This window comes from Salmo salar, chromosome 21, assembly GCF_965601325.2.
Source record: "Salmo salar chromosome 21, fSalSal1, whole genome shotgun sequence".
Taxonomy (NCBI): Eukaryota; Metazoa; Chordata; class Actinopteri; order Salmoniformes; family Salmonidae; genus Salmo; species Salmo salar.
This window is the reverse complement of record NC_138311.1, coordinates 7,921,796-7,937,819: the sequence shown is the minus strand read 5'-3', so window position 1 is coordinate 7,937,819 and position 16,024 is coordinate 7,921,796. Positions and strand designations below refer to the sequence as shown.

The 16,024-nt window shown below is 42.2% G+C and overlaps 1 protein-coding gene across 2 annotated transcripts in view; it reads left to right on the top strand.

Annotated features, from left to right (window-relative positions):
• Positions 1–16,024, top strand: part of LOC106581675 (uncharacterized) — a 210,731-nt gene that overhangs the window by 83,396 nt on the left and 111,311 nt on the right. The window contains exon 1 of one of the 2 annotated variants that reach the window (XM_014163883.3): positions 12,206–12,699. The exons of the other annotated variant lie outside the window; for it this stretch is intronic. Coding sequence (XP_014019358.1) covers positions 12,336–12,699 — 364 coding nt within the window. The 5' untranslated portion in view covers positions 12,206–12,335. Of the gene's footprint in view, positions 1–12,205; positions 12,700–16,024 lie in introns of those variants that run through there. 2 annotated transcript variants of the gene reach the window in all.

The window sequence follows — 16,024 nt, the reverse complement described above, 5'->3', positions numbered from 1 at the left end:
ATGGATCTCGTCCAGTTTGTTCTCCAGTGACTGTACATTTGCCAACAGAACGGAGGGCAGAGGTTGTTTATTTGAAGGCCAACGTAGTCTAGTCAGGATGTCAGCTCGTTTGCCACTTTTGCGATGTCGCTTCCTCTTTTGAGTCACTGGGATTATAGCTGGGTCCAGAGTAAGCAGAATGTCCAGAGTTGCCGACTAGTTGAATTAGAAATTGTCATCCAAAACGATGTTAGTGATCGCTGTTCTGATCTCTAGAAGCTGTTTTCGGTCAAAGGAGATTATGGCGGAGACATTATGTACAAAAAAAACAAAATGGCTGCTTTCTACTGCAGCGCTATCATATTAATCAGCTCACCTGATTAGTGTATGACCACAAAAATATAAGGATGTATGTTTCAACAAAGTTTTCTAAGAGCTATGTTTGCCCACAATCAAGTCTCCTTCTCAGAAGGACGTAAGATATCTCATCAGCAAACAGTCACATCAAGATTAGGAGGAGACATTAGTCATTACAGTTATGAATCACCTGGACCACCCTCCCTATTTGTACCCTTGGCTCATACTCCACCCTTGGCTCATACTTTAATTCGACCGGAGTCCTCCAAGCCATCTATTGTTTGACTATACGCATCAGGAGAAATCCATAGCCATCGATCCCAAATTAATGGAAACAATGGGACCCCAGATGGAATTAGATGGTGCAAATCATTCACATTCATTTGGGATTGAAGCCTGCTGACATTCCAGATATATATACACAACAATGTTGTGGAAAATGGACTCATGTCTGCATGGGGGCATTGAGATGTAAACTGTTCCTCACTGGTGGTCTGACTGGCTAACTACTTTTTAAGTTTGAAAACCTTTGACAAACGTTTGTTTTGGGGTGACCCATCCCATGTGGACACAGCAAGAGAAACAGGTTGACCAGTCAGACCTCCAGTGAGGAACATCCAATGCCCCCATGCTTACTCCAATTCATCTTCTCAAGGGTCATGCTGACTTGTTTGCTTTTCTGTGGTAAACTGGTTTGATGATTGTATCACACTGGTTCTCTGTGTTTAGTTCTGGTCTGTGGTTGATATGACCAAGATGTGTACAGACAGTCATATAGTTGTGGGGTTGTGCAGAGGCCTGTGTGTAATGTATGTGTGCATGCGTATGTACAATATGTCTGTGTGTACTTGAGGGAGTATATATGAGTCAATGACAGAAAAGTGAAGTGTGTTTTGTGTGTAAATTTCAATAGGAATGTGAGTTGGTAAAGTGAGGAGTATGTGTCATTTGATACACCCATGTCTGGAGTCCACGCACCAGTGCTTGTTTATTCACCACTGCCCTGTCTTTATGGTGACTTCCAGTAAGAGGCCAATGACCCTCGCTAGCTGGAACAACAAGGGCCAGGGGAGCTGCAAAAAGGCCCCTGGGTGTGTGGAGTGTCACTAAAGATCCCCTCATTGCATGTTGGTTTATTGTCGCCGTCTAACCTGCCTGAGTTATTTCCATGTTCTGTTTGTTTGGCCTGCAGTCAAAAAGGCACCAACGCTAAGGGTCACCCTCTTGAAATCGATCCAGATATGTTGCACACTTTGAACTAGCTGCAGTCTTATGGTCCCCAGTCTACTTCAATGTCATTTTTTCACCACTCTGCTTTATCAAATATATGAATGGCAGCTAGGTCTGAGGTTGTAAATAGAGTTGCAAATACCCATAAATGATTCACACAAGCTATATTTAGGCCTAGTCATTGTATACAGTAAGGGGAAAAAAGTATTTGATCCCCTGCTGATTTTGTACGTTTGCCCACTGACAAAGAAATTATCGGTCTATAATTTTAATGGTAGGTTTATTTGAACAGTGAGAGACAGAATAACAACAAAAAAATCCAGAAAAACGCATGTCAAAAATGTTATAAATTGATTTTGTTGCCGTTTTTAATTAGGCAAGTCCATTCATTAACCCATTGACAACGGCAGCCTTACGAGTCATTCCTCGGGTTGTGTTACATAGGTATTGTCTGAAGAAGGGGAAGCAGGTCAGGAGACAGTGCTTTGGTATCACTCCTGCTTCATATGAACAGTTATACCATTTTGTCATAATTTCCTGTCACAAATTTGAGTGACAAACTCCAGGAGAGGTTTATTGAGACTACTGCTTTACAGCCTATTGATGTCTCTTTCTTTGCACATGCTATGTCATTTTTTTATGGGTCAAATTCATCTTCAATGAACTCTATGTATTCCTATAAACGAGTGCCTTTAAAAATGTTTCAGGTTTCTTTTGACTTTTGACATTTTTAGGTCCCATGTGTGATCGTCTAGTACTTTTCTCTCCACATAAGAGTTAGTGGAAAGATGTCCTCCCACCTTCCTGTTTGATGGAAGAGTGTTCTGCTCACAATAGGTAGCAGCTGTGGAGGAGAGGTGGGTTGGATGTAAACTGGACAAGAGGAAGCGGATGTTTCAAACCCACGCAGAGATTTTCTGTGATTTCAGTGCACAGGGCTTTACAAGTGATACCAGAAAGACGATAAGCATGCAATTCAACCATTTTCTGCTTCTTGTCCCAGTTTTTCCATTCGAGTTATCACGTCGATGGGCATCCAACTGCCCTTGTCCATTATACACATTTCCAGTGCCAGTCATTCAACAGCCACCTCCTCATTGCTCAGAATAGGTTCAATGCCAAGTTCATATCTGCCACACCATTCCTCCACGAACCCCTCAGACTTGGTATACAATCACGACTTCCCAAAATGTTTTGGACTCTGGCCAAAGAAGATATTACATCCAATAATAGTTACTGCATGATGTAACAAGCATTCTCAAGACAGGTCCTTGTTGGGTGCTTTTCACATAGGGTTTCTTTGTAGTTAATTTGGCATCTGTGCAAATGTCTGTTGCTTGATGGTGTTAAGGGTTGATCCCTTGTGACTCAGCTCAACTGTGATTCCTTCCGACAGTAACCTCTGAGCCTATTTCAGTATGCTCCAAACTGAAGAAAACAGACATAGGATTTCACACTTGGTTCCTTTCAGCCAATTTTGGTGAACTCAGTGCGTTTCGCTTAATTTTATGTGAAGTGTGAACACTCCAAAGGAACTCAGAACCCTCAAAAGAGCCCCTGTAGCAAACCGAACTGAGACCATCTCGAGAGGTGGTCTGAGTTCGGTTCGCTTGAATTCTGTGGTCCGGTTCCATTTTTTAGAGCAAATTGAACATAATTATTGAACATGTTATTCCTGCACCACACACTAGACTACTACAATACCGTTTCACCTGCCAGTGCCATAAGTTCTCACATTGGTGACACAAAAGAGGGAAGATGATGATGTGAAGGTTCGCAGAAAAAATGTGTGCCGTTTATGGATATTGATTAGCGGCTGTCAAGGATGCACATAAATTCCAAAATGTGTGTAATTTTTTGTTCAGATTATTTCTTTGTAATATGTTCTCTATAGGATAAGAGTGCTTCATAAAGGGTTTGTTTGATTGGGGGTTTGAATAGTGTGAGAAGACAACATATTTGGGGAGAATCACACTATAGGGTACAAAATCAATTCTAGCTCTTAAAGGGGCAATGTCCTACATTGGGTGTACAATGTTCAATTGTAGCATTATTTAATCTGCAGTTATTCTTCTGCTATGTATTATGTTACCAATAATATTGACATGTTCATAGTGTCTTGTTAATAGTAATTGATTACAATTACTCATCTTTTAACTAAATGCAATCTATTAGCTTCCAAAATCTAAGTAGGTATATCTAGCTGTCTGATAACAAATTCTGATAGAATGGATTGTCCTCCACATGGTAAAAACCCAGAGTGCATTGAGTGAATGTTGGAAAAAAAATGTTGGTTCCTTTCTAAACATAACAATGTGAATTGTGAACAATTTACCTTATCTTTCTCTCCACTGTGGTGGGAGACGGTTCTTCTGAAATGCTGTAATTTGTGTATTACACTTCATCAAGAGTTATTCAAAATATCTTCATTTGATTTGCCTTTACCTACAGTGTGATTCTTTTATTTTATACTGGAACAGGAATTTATGGTCTATGTCACCCAGATATCATTAGTTAAAGGAGTAAAGTTTCAAGTATGGTTCCATCCAATTTAATAAGAATTTGTTTGCATGGAAGTCTAAAACAACAATACTAAAGTCGTTAAAAGGAAAATGATCCAGAAATTAGAATTTGTCTTAGTTTTATTATTCCATTGTGCATAAATACAAGTTACAAAATGCAGTTTAAAACCTTTATTACGGTACTACTAACCTTTTCCCAACATCCCAAGGGCCCTCAGTAAAAAAAAAAAAGAATGGTGTCCAACTTTCTTATAACTGAACTTTGTTGTCTTTGTTAGACATAACAGTGCATACCTCACACATCCTCACAAATAATTACCAGTTGCAAATGAACATGCCTCACATAAGAAGACGACATGATGTTTTCCGATCTGCGTTATCTTTACAGCGGACATTAAATAGATGGTGAAAAGCTGGGGCATTTGCCTTTAATTTTCTACTGCACTCAAGGTACTTTTGTTTCGTGTAGATTTCCCGTGTTGAAAACTCTCTGGCGCTGTCACAGCGACTTACACAGCATCAGTTCAATGGAATTTTGTCTCTACATTGTCGGGGACTTCCAGAAATAATCGTATTTCCTGATGCGGAGGAGACTCCAGCAGAGAACACGCCAAGCGAAGGAAATTCTTGGGCACCCACTCTTTTGGCAACCTCCGCCCCTCCCAGACCTATGAAACATTACAAACCCTGTGAACTCTTTTTATCACACATTACATTTCACATTAAGACACCTTTAGGCCCCGCCTATTCATTTCATAGCTGCAATAACAACACTCTAGTTTGATTTCTCCAGATGATTGCATCCATGCAACATCTTTGTTCTTCTCTACGGTATGATTCTCTCTTTGGGGACTTTGGGAGACAGAAGGCTTTGGCATCTGATGCAGTGACGGAAGGGAGTGAGGGACACACCCACAGGAGATGGAGCAGAAGAGGGTCAGGTTGTGTCTGGTTGTCAGGGATGGAAGTAACTAATTACAAATACTCTTGTTACTGTAATTGAGAAGCTTTTCCATGTAATTTGAGCATTTGTCAAAGACAATCATTTAACTTTTACTTAAGTATGTTTTGAATGAAGTATTGTACTTCTCTACCTTATTAAAACCATCCGTTACAGAGTACAATGTTTTGTAGGCTATCCATAATAGTAGATCATGAGGGCAAGGAAAGTTTACGACTGAGCCCCTCCAAAAAAAGGTAATTCGTTGTTTAGTCAGTGACCAATCAAATAAAATGTCACGCATCACACCAATAAAAGCTAATCATATCAAGCTGTGCGCACAAAGTGAATAGAGATTTTATCAAATGCAAAAATAACTTAGTTTAGTTCGAGACGAGTCATGAAAGAGAGGAACGTTTTTATATCAAAGCGGTGTGTGCGAAAACAATGGAGACGGAGGAGACTGTGACCAGTTCTCCTTCAAGCACAAGAGGTGATGCAATGCAATCTTTGCTTACCCAGGATGGCAGAGGTGGCAGCCTACACAAATTCTGCCTCGAACTTCAGGAAATATTGTAGAGGTAAGATAACTAGCTACCTATGAATGATCAAAAATGTTGCTATGGATGGCTTTAGCAGCTAGTATAGATAGCTATCTAGTAGTCTTATGTATGTTAGCATTAGCCTATTGTCTAGCATGCTAATGTTAGCGAGCTATCCTTGCAGCTAAGTTAGCTAGCTAGGTACATGGCTAACCACCACCCAATGAGCATAGCTTTTATGGCTAGCACGCCAGTGTCACTATGTGTGATGTTGGTTAACTACCTAGCCATGCAATTTATCTGGGCTAGCTACTGTTGACTAACCCCATTCTGTACAAATTTGCGCAACCGCTGCATTCAAACGAGGCTGCAATGAAAACTAATTGAACTATAGTGACTGTATTGGCATCAAAATCTGGGGTGTGAACTACGTTTCTATTCAAGCATTGATTGACATGGTAATGGTCCGATGGTATTGGAGAAAAGTTGAAAAAATGGACCCCTCTAACGCTGTAGGTTAAATTGTGACGTGTCATGACGTAACGTACAGCATGCATAATGCAACTCATTCTGTGTCGTACAGCCTCCCTCCACCAGGTGTAGTGCTTCAATTGTAGATTAAAAACAATAAAGGGACAGGGTAAGGGGGTCAATTGTACAACTGAATGCATTCATTTTTTGCGTCGTCATTGCAAGCCATCATGACTCTCAAAAGCCGCGACAGCCGCTGTTTACTTCTGAAGATAACTTTAGTGCCTCCCTAAAAACCTGATTCAAATTCAACACAAACCTTCACATATGTATGTAATGACACATTATATAAACTCATTATAGTGTTTTATTTACATTTTAGAGTTGATAAGTTGGACAGATTGGGTGAAAAAAGGTGTTTGCCCACACGGTTTATCTTTCCCCATCACAAAGTAAGTTTCGCTTCCCCACCCACCATTTTTAAAGGACCTGACGGAGCTCATTGCCTTCTTCAATCATGCAGAGATGGGCAGCATGAAGGTCTCGTCATTGATTTAACATTAGGCTAACCTCAGCAAGTGAACAGCGAATGTTAGGTTGCTTGGTCATGACACAGTATTTAGAGAGACCTAGGATTTTTTGCTATGTACTGTAAATTAGGATAACGTTAGTCTAAAAGCCTGAGACTCAGTTAGTTTAACTGTGCATATAATTGTGTGTCTACACAATAGGTACAGCTAGACATGGACTCATCGCAACATTAGACAACTTGTTAGGTCTGAGAACGTGATGAACTCACTACAGTCCCGGTATCTGAGAATAATAAGTATGGAAAGTCTGTCTGGGCTATTGTAATGTCCGTGATATGATGAACTAAGTTGCCACATAAATTAGAATTTGCTGAAATATTCCATATTTGTATGTTGTGTATTTACAACTATACAGATTTGGTCGACAATAAACATCATCTTGGCACAATGACAGAGGACGAGACAGAGCAGCATTCATCATATGAAGATGATTTCTTCTCATCACTGATGCCAAAAAGGTCACAAGGTACAGGGGAGCTGGATGGGTACCATGCCTGTGTGTCAGACAATATGGACTTGCTTCATTCCTTTCCATACATAAAGAAGCTGTCCCTCAAACTGAACAAGGGCCTGCCTGCCTCTGTGAGACTCTTAGCCGTGTCGCACTGCAAAGCGAGCTAGGATAGACTTGATTCACTTTGACAATCAGTGCCTGCTGAAACTGAACAGCATGTTCAGAGAGATGTTCAGAGAGAAGTGTAGGCCTTAGATCAGAACTCCTTTTGTTTTTGCTCAAGGAACACTAAATAACCTAATGTACTCTGTACATGGAGCCTATATATAGTTTGTCAATCTAATACTGTCACGTTCACTATCTTCAAACTCCCTGTCGTAAATAAGCCAAGGCGCAACGTGCATGGAATTCCACATCCTTTAATCGAAGTGAAACCAAAAACAATACAGAAAGGAAATGGAATGTGACGTTCTGGACTGCTCGCAGGCAGCTACACAAAAACAAGATCCCACAATCACAGGTGGGAAAAGGCTGCCTAAGTATGATTCCCAATCAGAGACAATGATAGACAGCTGTCTCTGATTATGAACCATACTCGGCCAAAAACAAAGAAACAGACAACATAGAATTCCCACCCCACATCACACCCTGACCTAACCAAATAGAGAAATAAAATGGCTCTCTAAGGTCAGGGTGTGACAAATACAGCCCATTTTCTATTTTGAGGGGTTTGCTCATTCATTTAGCATAGGAAGCTAGCTCTGTGATCACGCTGGTGGGAATGCACATTGCTTGTGTGACTGCATAGGACAACACATCAACTCCTTTATCCTAAACCAGGGATCATCAACTAGATTCAGCCGCAGGCCGATTAAAGAAAAAAAAATATATATATATCAATTTTTTCTTCAGCGGATGGTCTGGGGGCCGGAAACAGCAGGGTCGGCAGGTAGCCTAGCAGTTAAGAGTTTTGGGCCAGTAACCAAAAGGACACTGGTTTGAATCCCAGAGCTGGCTAGTGAAAAATCTGTAGATGTGCTCTTGCGCAAGCCACTTGACCCTCATTTCTCATGTAAGTCACTCTTGTAAAAAGCGTCTGCTAAATGACTAAAATGTAAACATAATTACAAATAATTTTTAGACTGCAAATTGACCTCAAGAAGCCCACACAAATGTAATGTTTGACTGAGACATAATCATTTCAAACCTTTATTTGTATACGATCACGTGTCACTCTATTATGCGTGGGAATACTAGGGACAGATTTCTTAAATTAAAATAACTTGGATCTGATTTCCTGGTATTTGTACAGACTATTATGTCCAACAATAGAACATGTATTTATTTTGTATTTATTTATAGAAGACCCGGGGGGGAACCCTGTCTTAAACTATGATAATCAAAGAGCGCTCTAAGGGAGATTGGTGTTGTGGATTTTTATGAAGTTGTGACCACAATGAAAGAGTTATCACTTGGACTGCAAATGGAAATAAATCAATAAACTGCTTTATTCTAAAGTTGTCAGCACCCCCTCTATCTCTTGTGCTTGTGGTTGTGGTCAACTTAGTTTGGAGTGACTTGTTCATTTCCTTAGAAACTGGAAAACAATCAGCAATAATGGACATTCATTTTTGACAGTGTTGTGCCAATATCCTCTCCAGTGAGGGAAAATTATATTATGAGTCCATTAACCTTTGTTTCCACTTACAAGTGATCATTATACAGTCCCAAATCATCCTTCCTGCTCTTAATTGTGAACCTCATGTGGCCATTCAACTGTACTAGCATTCTAGTACAGTTGAATAATTACACACACACACACACACACACGGACGCAGCGGTCTAAGGCACTGGATCTCAGTGCAAGAGGCTTCACTACAGTCCCTGGTTCGAATCCAGGCTGTATCACATCCGGCCGTGATTGGGAGTCCCATAGGGCATCGCACAATTGGCCCAGCGTCGTCCGGGTTTGGCCGAGGTAGGCCGTCATTGTAAATAAGAAGTTGTTCTTCATTGACTTGACTAGTTAAAGGTTACAGACACCACACCACACTGACCAAAAAGTTATTTTGTTGGCATTTACGTGTGTCCCCATTGCGATTACATTTACATTACATTTAAGTCATTTAGCAGACGCTCTTATCCAGAGCGACTTACAATTAGATTAGATCGTAATCATAACCTATTTCTTTCACTTACTTTTTTTTTTTTTTTAAGGGGTGGATCAGCTTAATATTGCGGAAAGAATATTGCTTCCATCAATGTAATTGTCTGCATCATTTCCAATCCCCCATATATTTTTTGGGGTAAATATATATATCCATACACGCATGCATACATATACACATATAAACATACACATACCTATATAGACATACATACTTTCTTTCACTTACTTGTTATGCTGTTTCGTTGTTCATTTGTTCAGTCGTTTCATTCTCAACCAGGATTTCATCATACATGTCAAGCAGTAAAGTTTCAGCTGTCTGTCCGTGGCCTCTCTTCCTTAGTGCACACTGTCAATCAATCAATCAAATGTATTTATAAAGCCCTTTTAACATCCGCCGATGTCACAAAGTGCTGTACAGAAATCCAGCCTAAAACCCCAAACAGCAAGCAATGCAGATGAAGAAGCTAGGAAAAACTCTCTAGAAAGGCCAGAACCTAGGAAGAAACCTAGAGAGGAACCAGGCTCTGAGGGGTGGCCAGTCCTCTTCTGGCTGTGCCAGGTGGAGATTATAACAGAACATGGCCAAGATGTTCAAACGTTCATAGATGACCAGCAGGGTCAGATAATAATAATCACAGTGGTTGTAGAGGGTGCAACAGGTCAGCACCTAAGGAGTAAATGTCAGTTGACTTTTCATAGCCGATCATTCAGAGTTAAAGACAGCAGGTGCGGTAAAGAGAGAGTCCAAAACAGCAGGTCCGGGACAAGGTAGCACGTCCAGGTCCGGGACAAGGTACCACGTCCAGTGAAGGTAGCACGTCCGGTAGCACGTCCAGTCAGGGTTCAATAGCCGCAGGCAGAACAGTTGAAACTGGAGCAGCAGCATGACCAGGTGGACTGGGGACAGCAAGAATTCAGGCCAGGTAGTCCTGAGGCATGATCCTAGGGCGCAAGTCCTCCGAGAGAAGAGAGAGAGAAAAAGAGAGAGAGAGAATTAGAGGGAGCATACTTAAATTCACATAGGACACTGGATAAGACAGGAAAAATATTCCAGATATAACAGACTGACCCTAGCCCCCCGACACAAACTATTGCGGCATAGATACTGGAGGGATATCTAGGGGGATATCTTCAACCACCAACCTACTACCCTGAGACAAGGCTGAGTATAGCCCACGAAGACCTCCCCCACGGTACGAACCCGAGGGGGGCGCCAAACCGGATAGGAAAATCACATCAGTGACTCAGCTCTCTCAGGTGATGCACCCCTCCTAGGGACGGCGTGGAAGAGCACCAGTAAGCCAGTGACTCAGCCCCTGTAATAGGGTAAGAGGCAGAGAATCCCAGTGGAGAGAGGGGAACGTTCGTCGCTCCAGTGCCTTTCCGTTCAACTTCACACACCTGGGCCAGACTACACTCAATCATAGGACCTACTGAAGAGATGAGTCTTCAATAAAGACTTAAAGGTCGAGACCGAGTCTGCGTCTCTCACATGGATAGGCAGACCATTACGTAAAAATGAAGCTCTATAGGAGAAAGCCCTGCCTCCAGCTGTTTACTTAGAAATTCTAGGGACAGTAAGGAGGCCTGCGTCTTGTGACCGTAGCGTATGTGTAGGTATGTACGGCAGGACCAAATCGGAAAGATGGGTAGGAGCAAGCCCATGTAATGCTTTGTAGGTTAGCAGTTAAACCTTGAAGTCAGCCCTAGCCTTAACAGGAAGAGAGGCTAGCACTGGAGTAATATGATAATTATATTTTTTGTTCTAGTCAAGAATCAAGCAAATTGATATCTTTCTGACAGATAAGATCTAAACCAGGCCAGAACTTGTCCGTGTAGACCGATTTGGGTTTTCAATCTCTCCAAAAGAATGTGGTTATCGATGGTATCACTGTCACTGTGTCCGTTTCTATCTTGTCCAGCTGTGTATGTAACATTTCACGTAATCCCTGTTTCTTGTCAGCATCGAAGTAGTGGTCCTTGTGCCTAGCATCGAGCATGGTGGTGACACAGTAAAGAGGCTCAGAGAGAATGCCACCGAATCGGTTTTCAGCTGTGCTAACATAATTGCAAAAGGATTTTCTAATGATCAATTAACCTTTTAAATTGATAAACTTTGATCAGTAACACAACGTGCTATTGGAACACAGGAGTGATGGTTGCTGTTAATGGGCCTCTGTACGCCCATGTAGATATTCCTTTAAAAAAAACAGCCGTTTCCAGCTACAATAGTCATTTACAACATTAACAATGGCACATAGCCCTTTTTCAAAGGAATTAGTTGTTTTTTAGGGGCTCTTTAAGAAATGATATTATTAGACTATTCGTGGATCATAATATACAAGTTTGACAGTGTTTCTTCCCAGCCAAAACTGATCTTTGCATTACCGCTGTCAGATGACAGATAGCTAATAGGCTATTTTATAATGTTGTCTGGTGAAATGAATAAGTGAATGTTCACCACATATGTTTATCTTTCACAGAAATGGTGGAGTATGTAATGCATGTAATGTTTATGTTTTATAACCCTCTAGACTTCAGATGAAATTACATAGGTAAACAAGCAAGACCATAAAACCCTGCACACACTCTATGCCATTCCATCATCTGCCTACGATTTTCACATACTTTAGTTTAGTTTTTTAAGATAGGCTGGTGGACTTTCTATCATGACTTTCTATCATGTTTGTACAAAGAGATTAACTCAGGGGGAACAAATTGCCCTTTTCTGTAAAACAATGAAAAGCACCAACATTTACATTGAAAGTCAACCATCTGTTTTCTCTAAAGGTATCCTTTCTAAAGAGACCCTTTTCACTGCTGGGACAAAAGGAGGGTAGGAGGAGGAGGAGGGGCTGTGGGAGGGAAAAGTTACAAGGACAACCAATAAGGATGAGACCTCCTTGTCCCCGCCTTCGAATTAAGGCACTCCTCTTCACTTTTCCCCCTCTGGCTGTTGGTCTGCAGTGTACTGGAGGAGAATGGAGCATGTGGAGTGAATCAGTGGCAGTGGGCATGTCACAATTCACTCTGGGAACCTGATCAACACTGCTGGTGGAGTACGTTTGTGCAGCAGCAGGATGGATTGCAAAATTGGATTCCACCTGAGTGTCTCCCTTTTAGTGGTAGTCTTGGTGGGCCGTTGTGAGGCGTTCTGGTTTTCCTGGGGCGGTACAGATGGCACCACTGAGGCCCCATCGCTGGACAATGAGGGATCTCTGAACCCAGTGACTAGCAATGAATCACCAATGCCGGAGAACATTGAAGAAGTGGGGGCAGATCTCATTGACATAGCAAGCGGGATACATACGTTTGTGCAAACTTGGAACCAGAATGCGAAGGCCACGGATGCCCCCAAGCTGACCACTGTGAGGTCAAAAGCCAGGAATGAGCGCCCAATGGAAAAGGTTGCCGGTCGGCCCACGTCAAGGGGAAGCAAACCTGGTAATGACATGTCCGCAGTACAGGGTATGGGATCTGACCTCAGGGAGTGGTCATGGGTTGGGAGTGGGTCTGGATTTGGATCCTGGTCGGGATTTGGGTCTGGTTCTGAATTCGGATCTCGGTCTGGATTTGGTACTTGGTCTAAAATTGAATCTGAATCTAGTTCTGAATTTGACTCAGAGTTTGAAATCAGATCTGGGTCAGAAATCAGATCTGGGTCTGAAATCAGACATGGGTCTCAAATTAGACCTGTGTCTGGAATTGGTTTTGGGTCTCAATCTGGATCTGGGTCTAGCATTGAATCTGGATCTGAACCAGGAACCTCTATGTGGGATGGCCAGGAGGGAACAGTTTTACCCACAGACCTCATCGGTTTAGCAAAAAATGTCAATGTGCTTGCAGGGAAAGAGAATGAGATGCTGGGTATTATCCAGGTGGACCTAGCAGAAAGTGTCTTGGACGAGCACAACAGAACAGCTGAGTGGAATGCTATGGTTTTCCCCATAGACAGTCAGCCCGTCCCAAGTGTTAATGTCTCTCTTGAGACAACTCCCAGTAGCAATAGAGTAATTAACAGTAGCTCTAGTTGGTATGCCAATAATTTTAACTCGACAAAGTATTCTGATGAATACACTGTCTCAGGTGACTTTCTAAACCCTTTTGACAGCAACCACTCTCTCTTAGCTACTAGTGAGACTCCAGCCCCGGAATCCCCACGTTGCTGGCCCATAGATTTCCATTTGCCTTTCTGCAAATCCATGGGTGGCGACAGCTTTGTGTTGCCCAACTATTTCAATCACAGCAGCGTGAAGGAGGTCCGGGCTGTTTTGGGCTCTTGGGCGTGGCTCTTGAGGTCGCGCTGCCACCATAGCCTGGAGTGGTTTTTCTGCCTTCTGCTGGTGCCCAGGTGCCCCCGGGGACTGCCACCGCCTTGGCCTTGCCGCAGCTTCTGCGAGGTCCTGCAGGACAGCTGCTGGACAGTCCTCGATGAGGGCAGCCTCCCTATGGAGTGCCACTCTTTGCCCGACGAGGATGATGGGTATCAGTGCTTGTCAGTTAGTAACCAGAAAGGTAATCACTGGTTAAAATGTATCCCCTTTTTGGGAATCCATTTTCAACCATCCCCAATCCCACCCCCTGTTTCTTTTTTTGTCACCCAGTAGTCCTTGGACATTTGTCTCGTGTTTCTTGGGCTCATCCTGACACAGTGTGTTTTAAGTGCATTATATGAAGGTTCAGGGGACTAACCAGTGTATTTCCGTTTGCAACTCAACCCTTCGGCAACAACAATGGTGTGAGCAAAGACTAAACAAGCATGGCACTAGTGTTTTCCTCATAACCCAAACCGGTTGCATGTCAATGTATGTCCAAGTCTGCCGGTTGGCAAGTGACTAACTAAAATGTAGAAGAATGTGTCACACACACACATGAACGCACACACATTCCCCCAGAGGTAAAACATTTTTTTTTTTCTGGAGAGCTATAGATGGGCTATAAAGAGACTTTAGCATAATGTAAGTTAGGTGCAGGATAAAGAGTCTACTTTTGAGGGAGAGGGACTTGATGAAGCTGAAGTTGGAAGTTTATATATATATATAGTTTGAGATGATGTAATAAAACCAGAGTAAAGGGCTAAAGGTCACAGTTGGATTCCGTGTTATATGATTTGTCCCTCCCAGACTTAAATGGAGTATTTATAGTCATTTTATTTCTTTCATGTGCACATAAAGGAGTGAAGGACACCCCGGCATGTAGTGTACATTCTATACATAATCTTTTGGCATGCCATCTTTATATCAACTAGCTGTCACATGTATTCAAAGAATAAACCATTGCAACACACATTACAAGCAGTACATATACACGGTAACTTTGAAATGAAAATGATTACATTTTGGTTGTATGAATTGCTTGTCATAGTTCGTGCATTCTGCTCTCTACATGGTCAAATGAGCTGTCGTGTTACATTGAGCACATGGGAAGTGATTATTTAATTTTTTGTGGTTTGGTGTGATACATTCAACCAGCCCACCTTTGTGTTTGAATATACTTGCATGACAGTTGATCTTATTTTAGCTTGGTGACTGTTTCAACTTTGAGACATATAGACACCAGTTGCAGGTATTTCAATGGCCTTGAGCATGATGGGGGAAAGATAAATGGTACTGGTAGAAACAAATTTTTCCTTTCCCTGTCCAACATAAACTCTGTTCAGCAACAAACCTGTTTTGGATGCCACTGGGTGCACATGCAACATTTTTACTCTGCTAGTTGGGGAGAAGTTGGGTTGAGCAATAATTTGCCTATGCCATCAGTGTACCAGGATGGTAGCTCATTATATTCAGTTAAGTCAGCTCTCAGCCGAACACTGACCTTTCTAGCCTCCGATCTCATGATTAGATCCCACCCTGCTGTTATGGTACAGTGAGTGGGGGCTCTCAGGATTCACTTTTGGCCTAAGCATGCCGTGGCAAAATCTCTAAACCACATGTTGAGCTCCAATTTACTTTCTTCTCTTTGCCAGGTAGTAATGTGGAAACAGATATGCTCATGGTTTCTATGTCAAATGAGTGCATTTTCTTTTCTAGGCGTTTTTCTGAATCTGCACATAACTTTTTAAAATACTTCAGCAGGCACATTTCCTAAAATGGAAAAACATGAAACATAAAACGCTTCTTACAATGTTGGAGAGGAGGTGGTGTAGGTACACTACATGACCAAAAGTATGTGGACACATTCTTGTCGAAAATCTCATTCCAAAATCATGGGCATTAATATGGAGTTGGTCCCCCTTTTGCTGCTATAACAGCCTCCACTCTTCTGGGAAGGCTTTCCACAAGATGTTGGAACATTGCTGCGGGGACTTGCTTCCATTCAGCCACAAGCACATTAGTGAGGTCGGGCACTGATGTTGGGCGTTTAGGCCTGGCTCACAGTCGGCGTTCCAATTCATCCCAAAGATGTTTGATGGGATTGAGGTCAGGGCTCTGTGCAGGCCAGTCAAGTTCTTCCACTCTGATCTCAACAAACCGTTTCTGTATGGACCTCGCTTTGTGCACAGGGGCATTGTCATGCTGAATAAGTTAAGGGCCTTCCCCAAACTGTTGCCACAAAGTTGGAAGTACAGAATAGTCTAGAATGTCATTGTATGCTGTAGCGTTAAGATTTCCCTTCACTGGAACTAAGGGGCCTAGTCTGAACCATGAAAAACAGCCCCATACCATTATTCCTCTTCCACCAGACTTTACAGTTGGCACTATGCATTCGGGAAGGTAGCGTCCACCAAACCCCTCATGTCCACCAAACCCAGATTTGTTCATCGGAC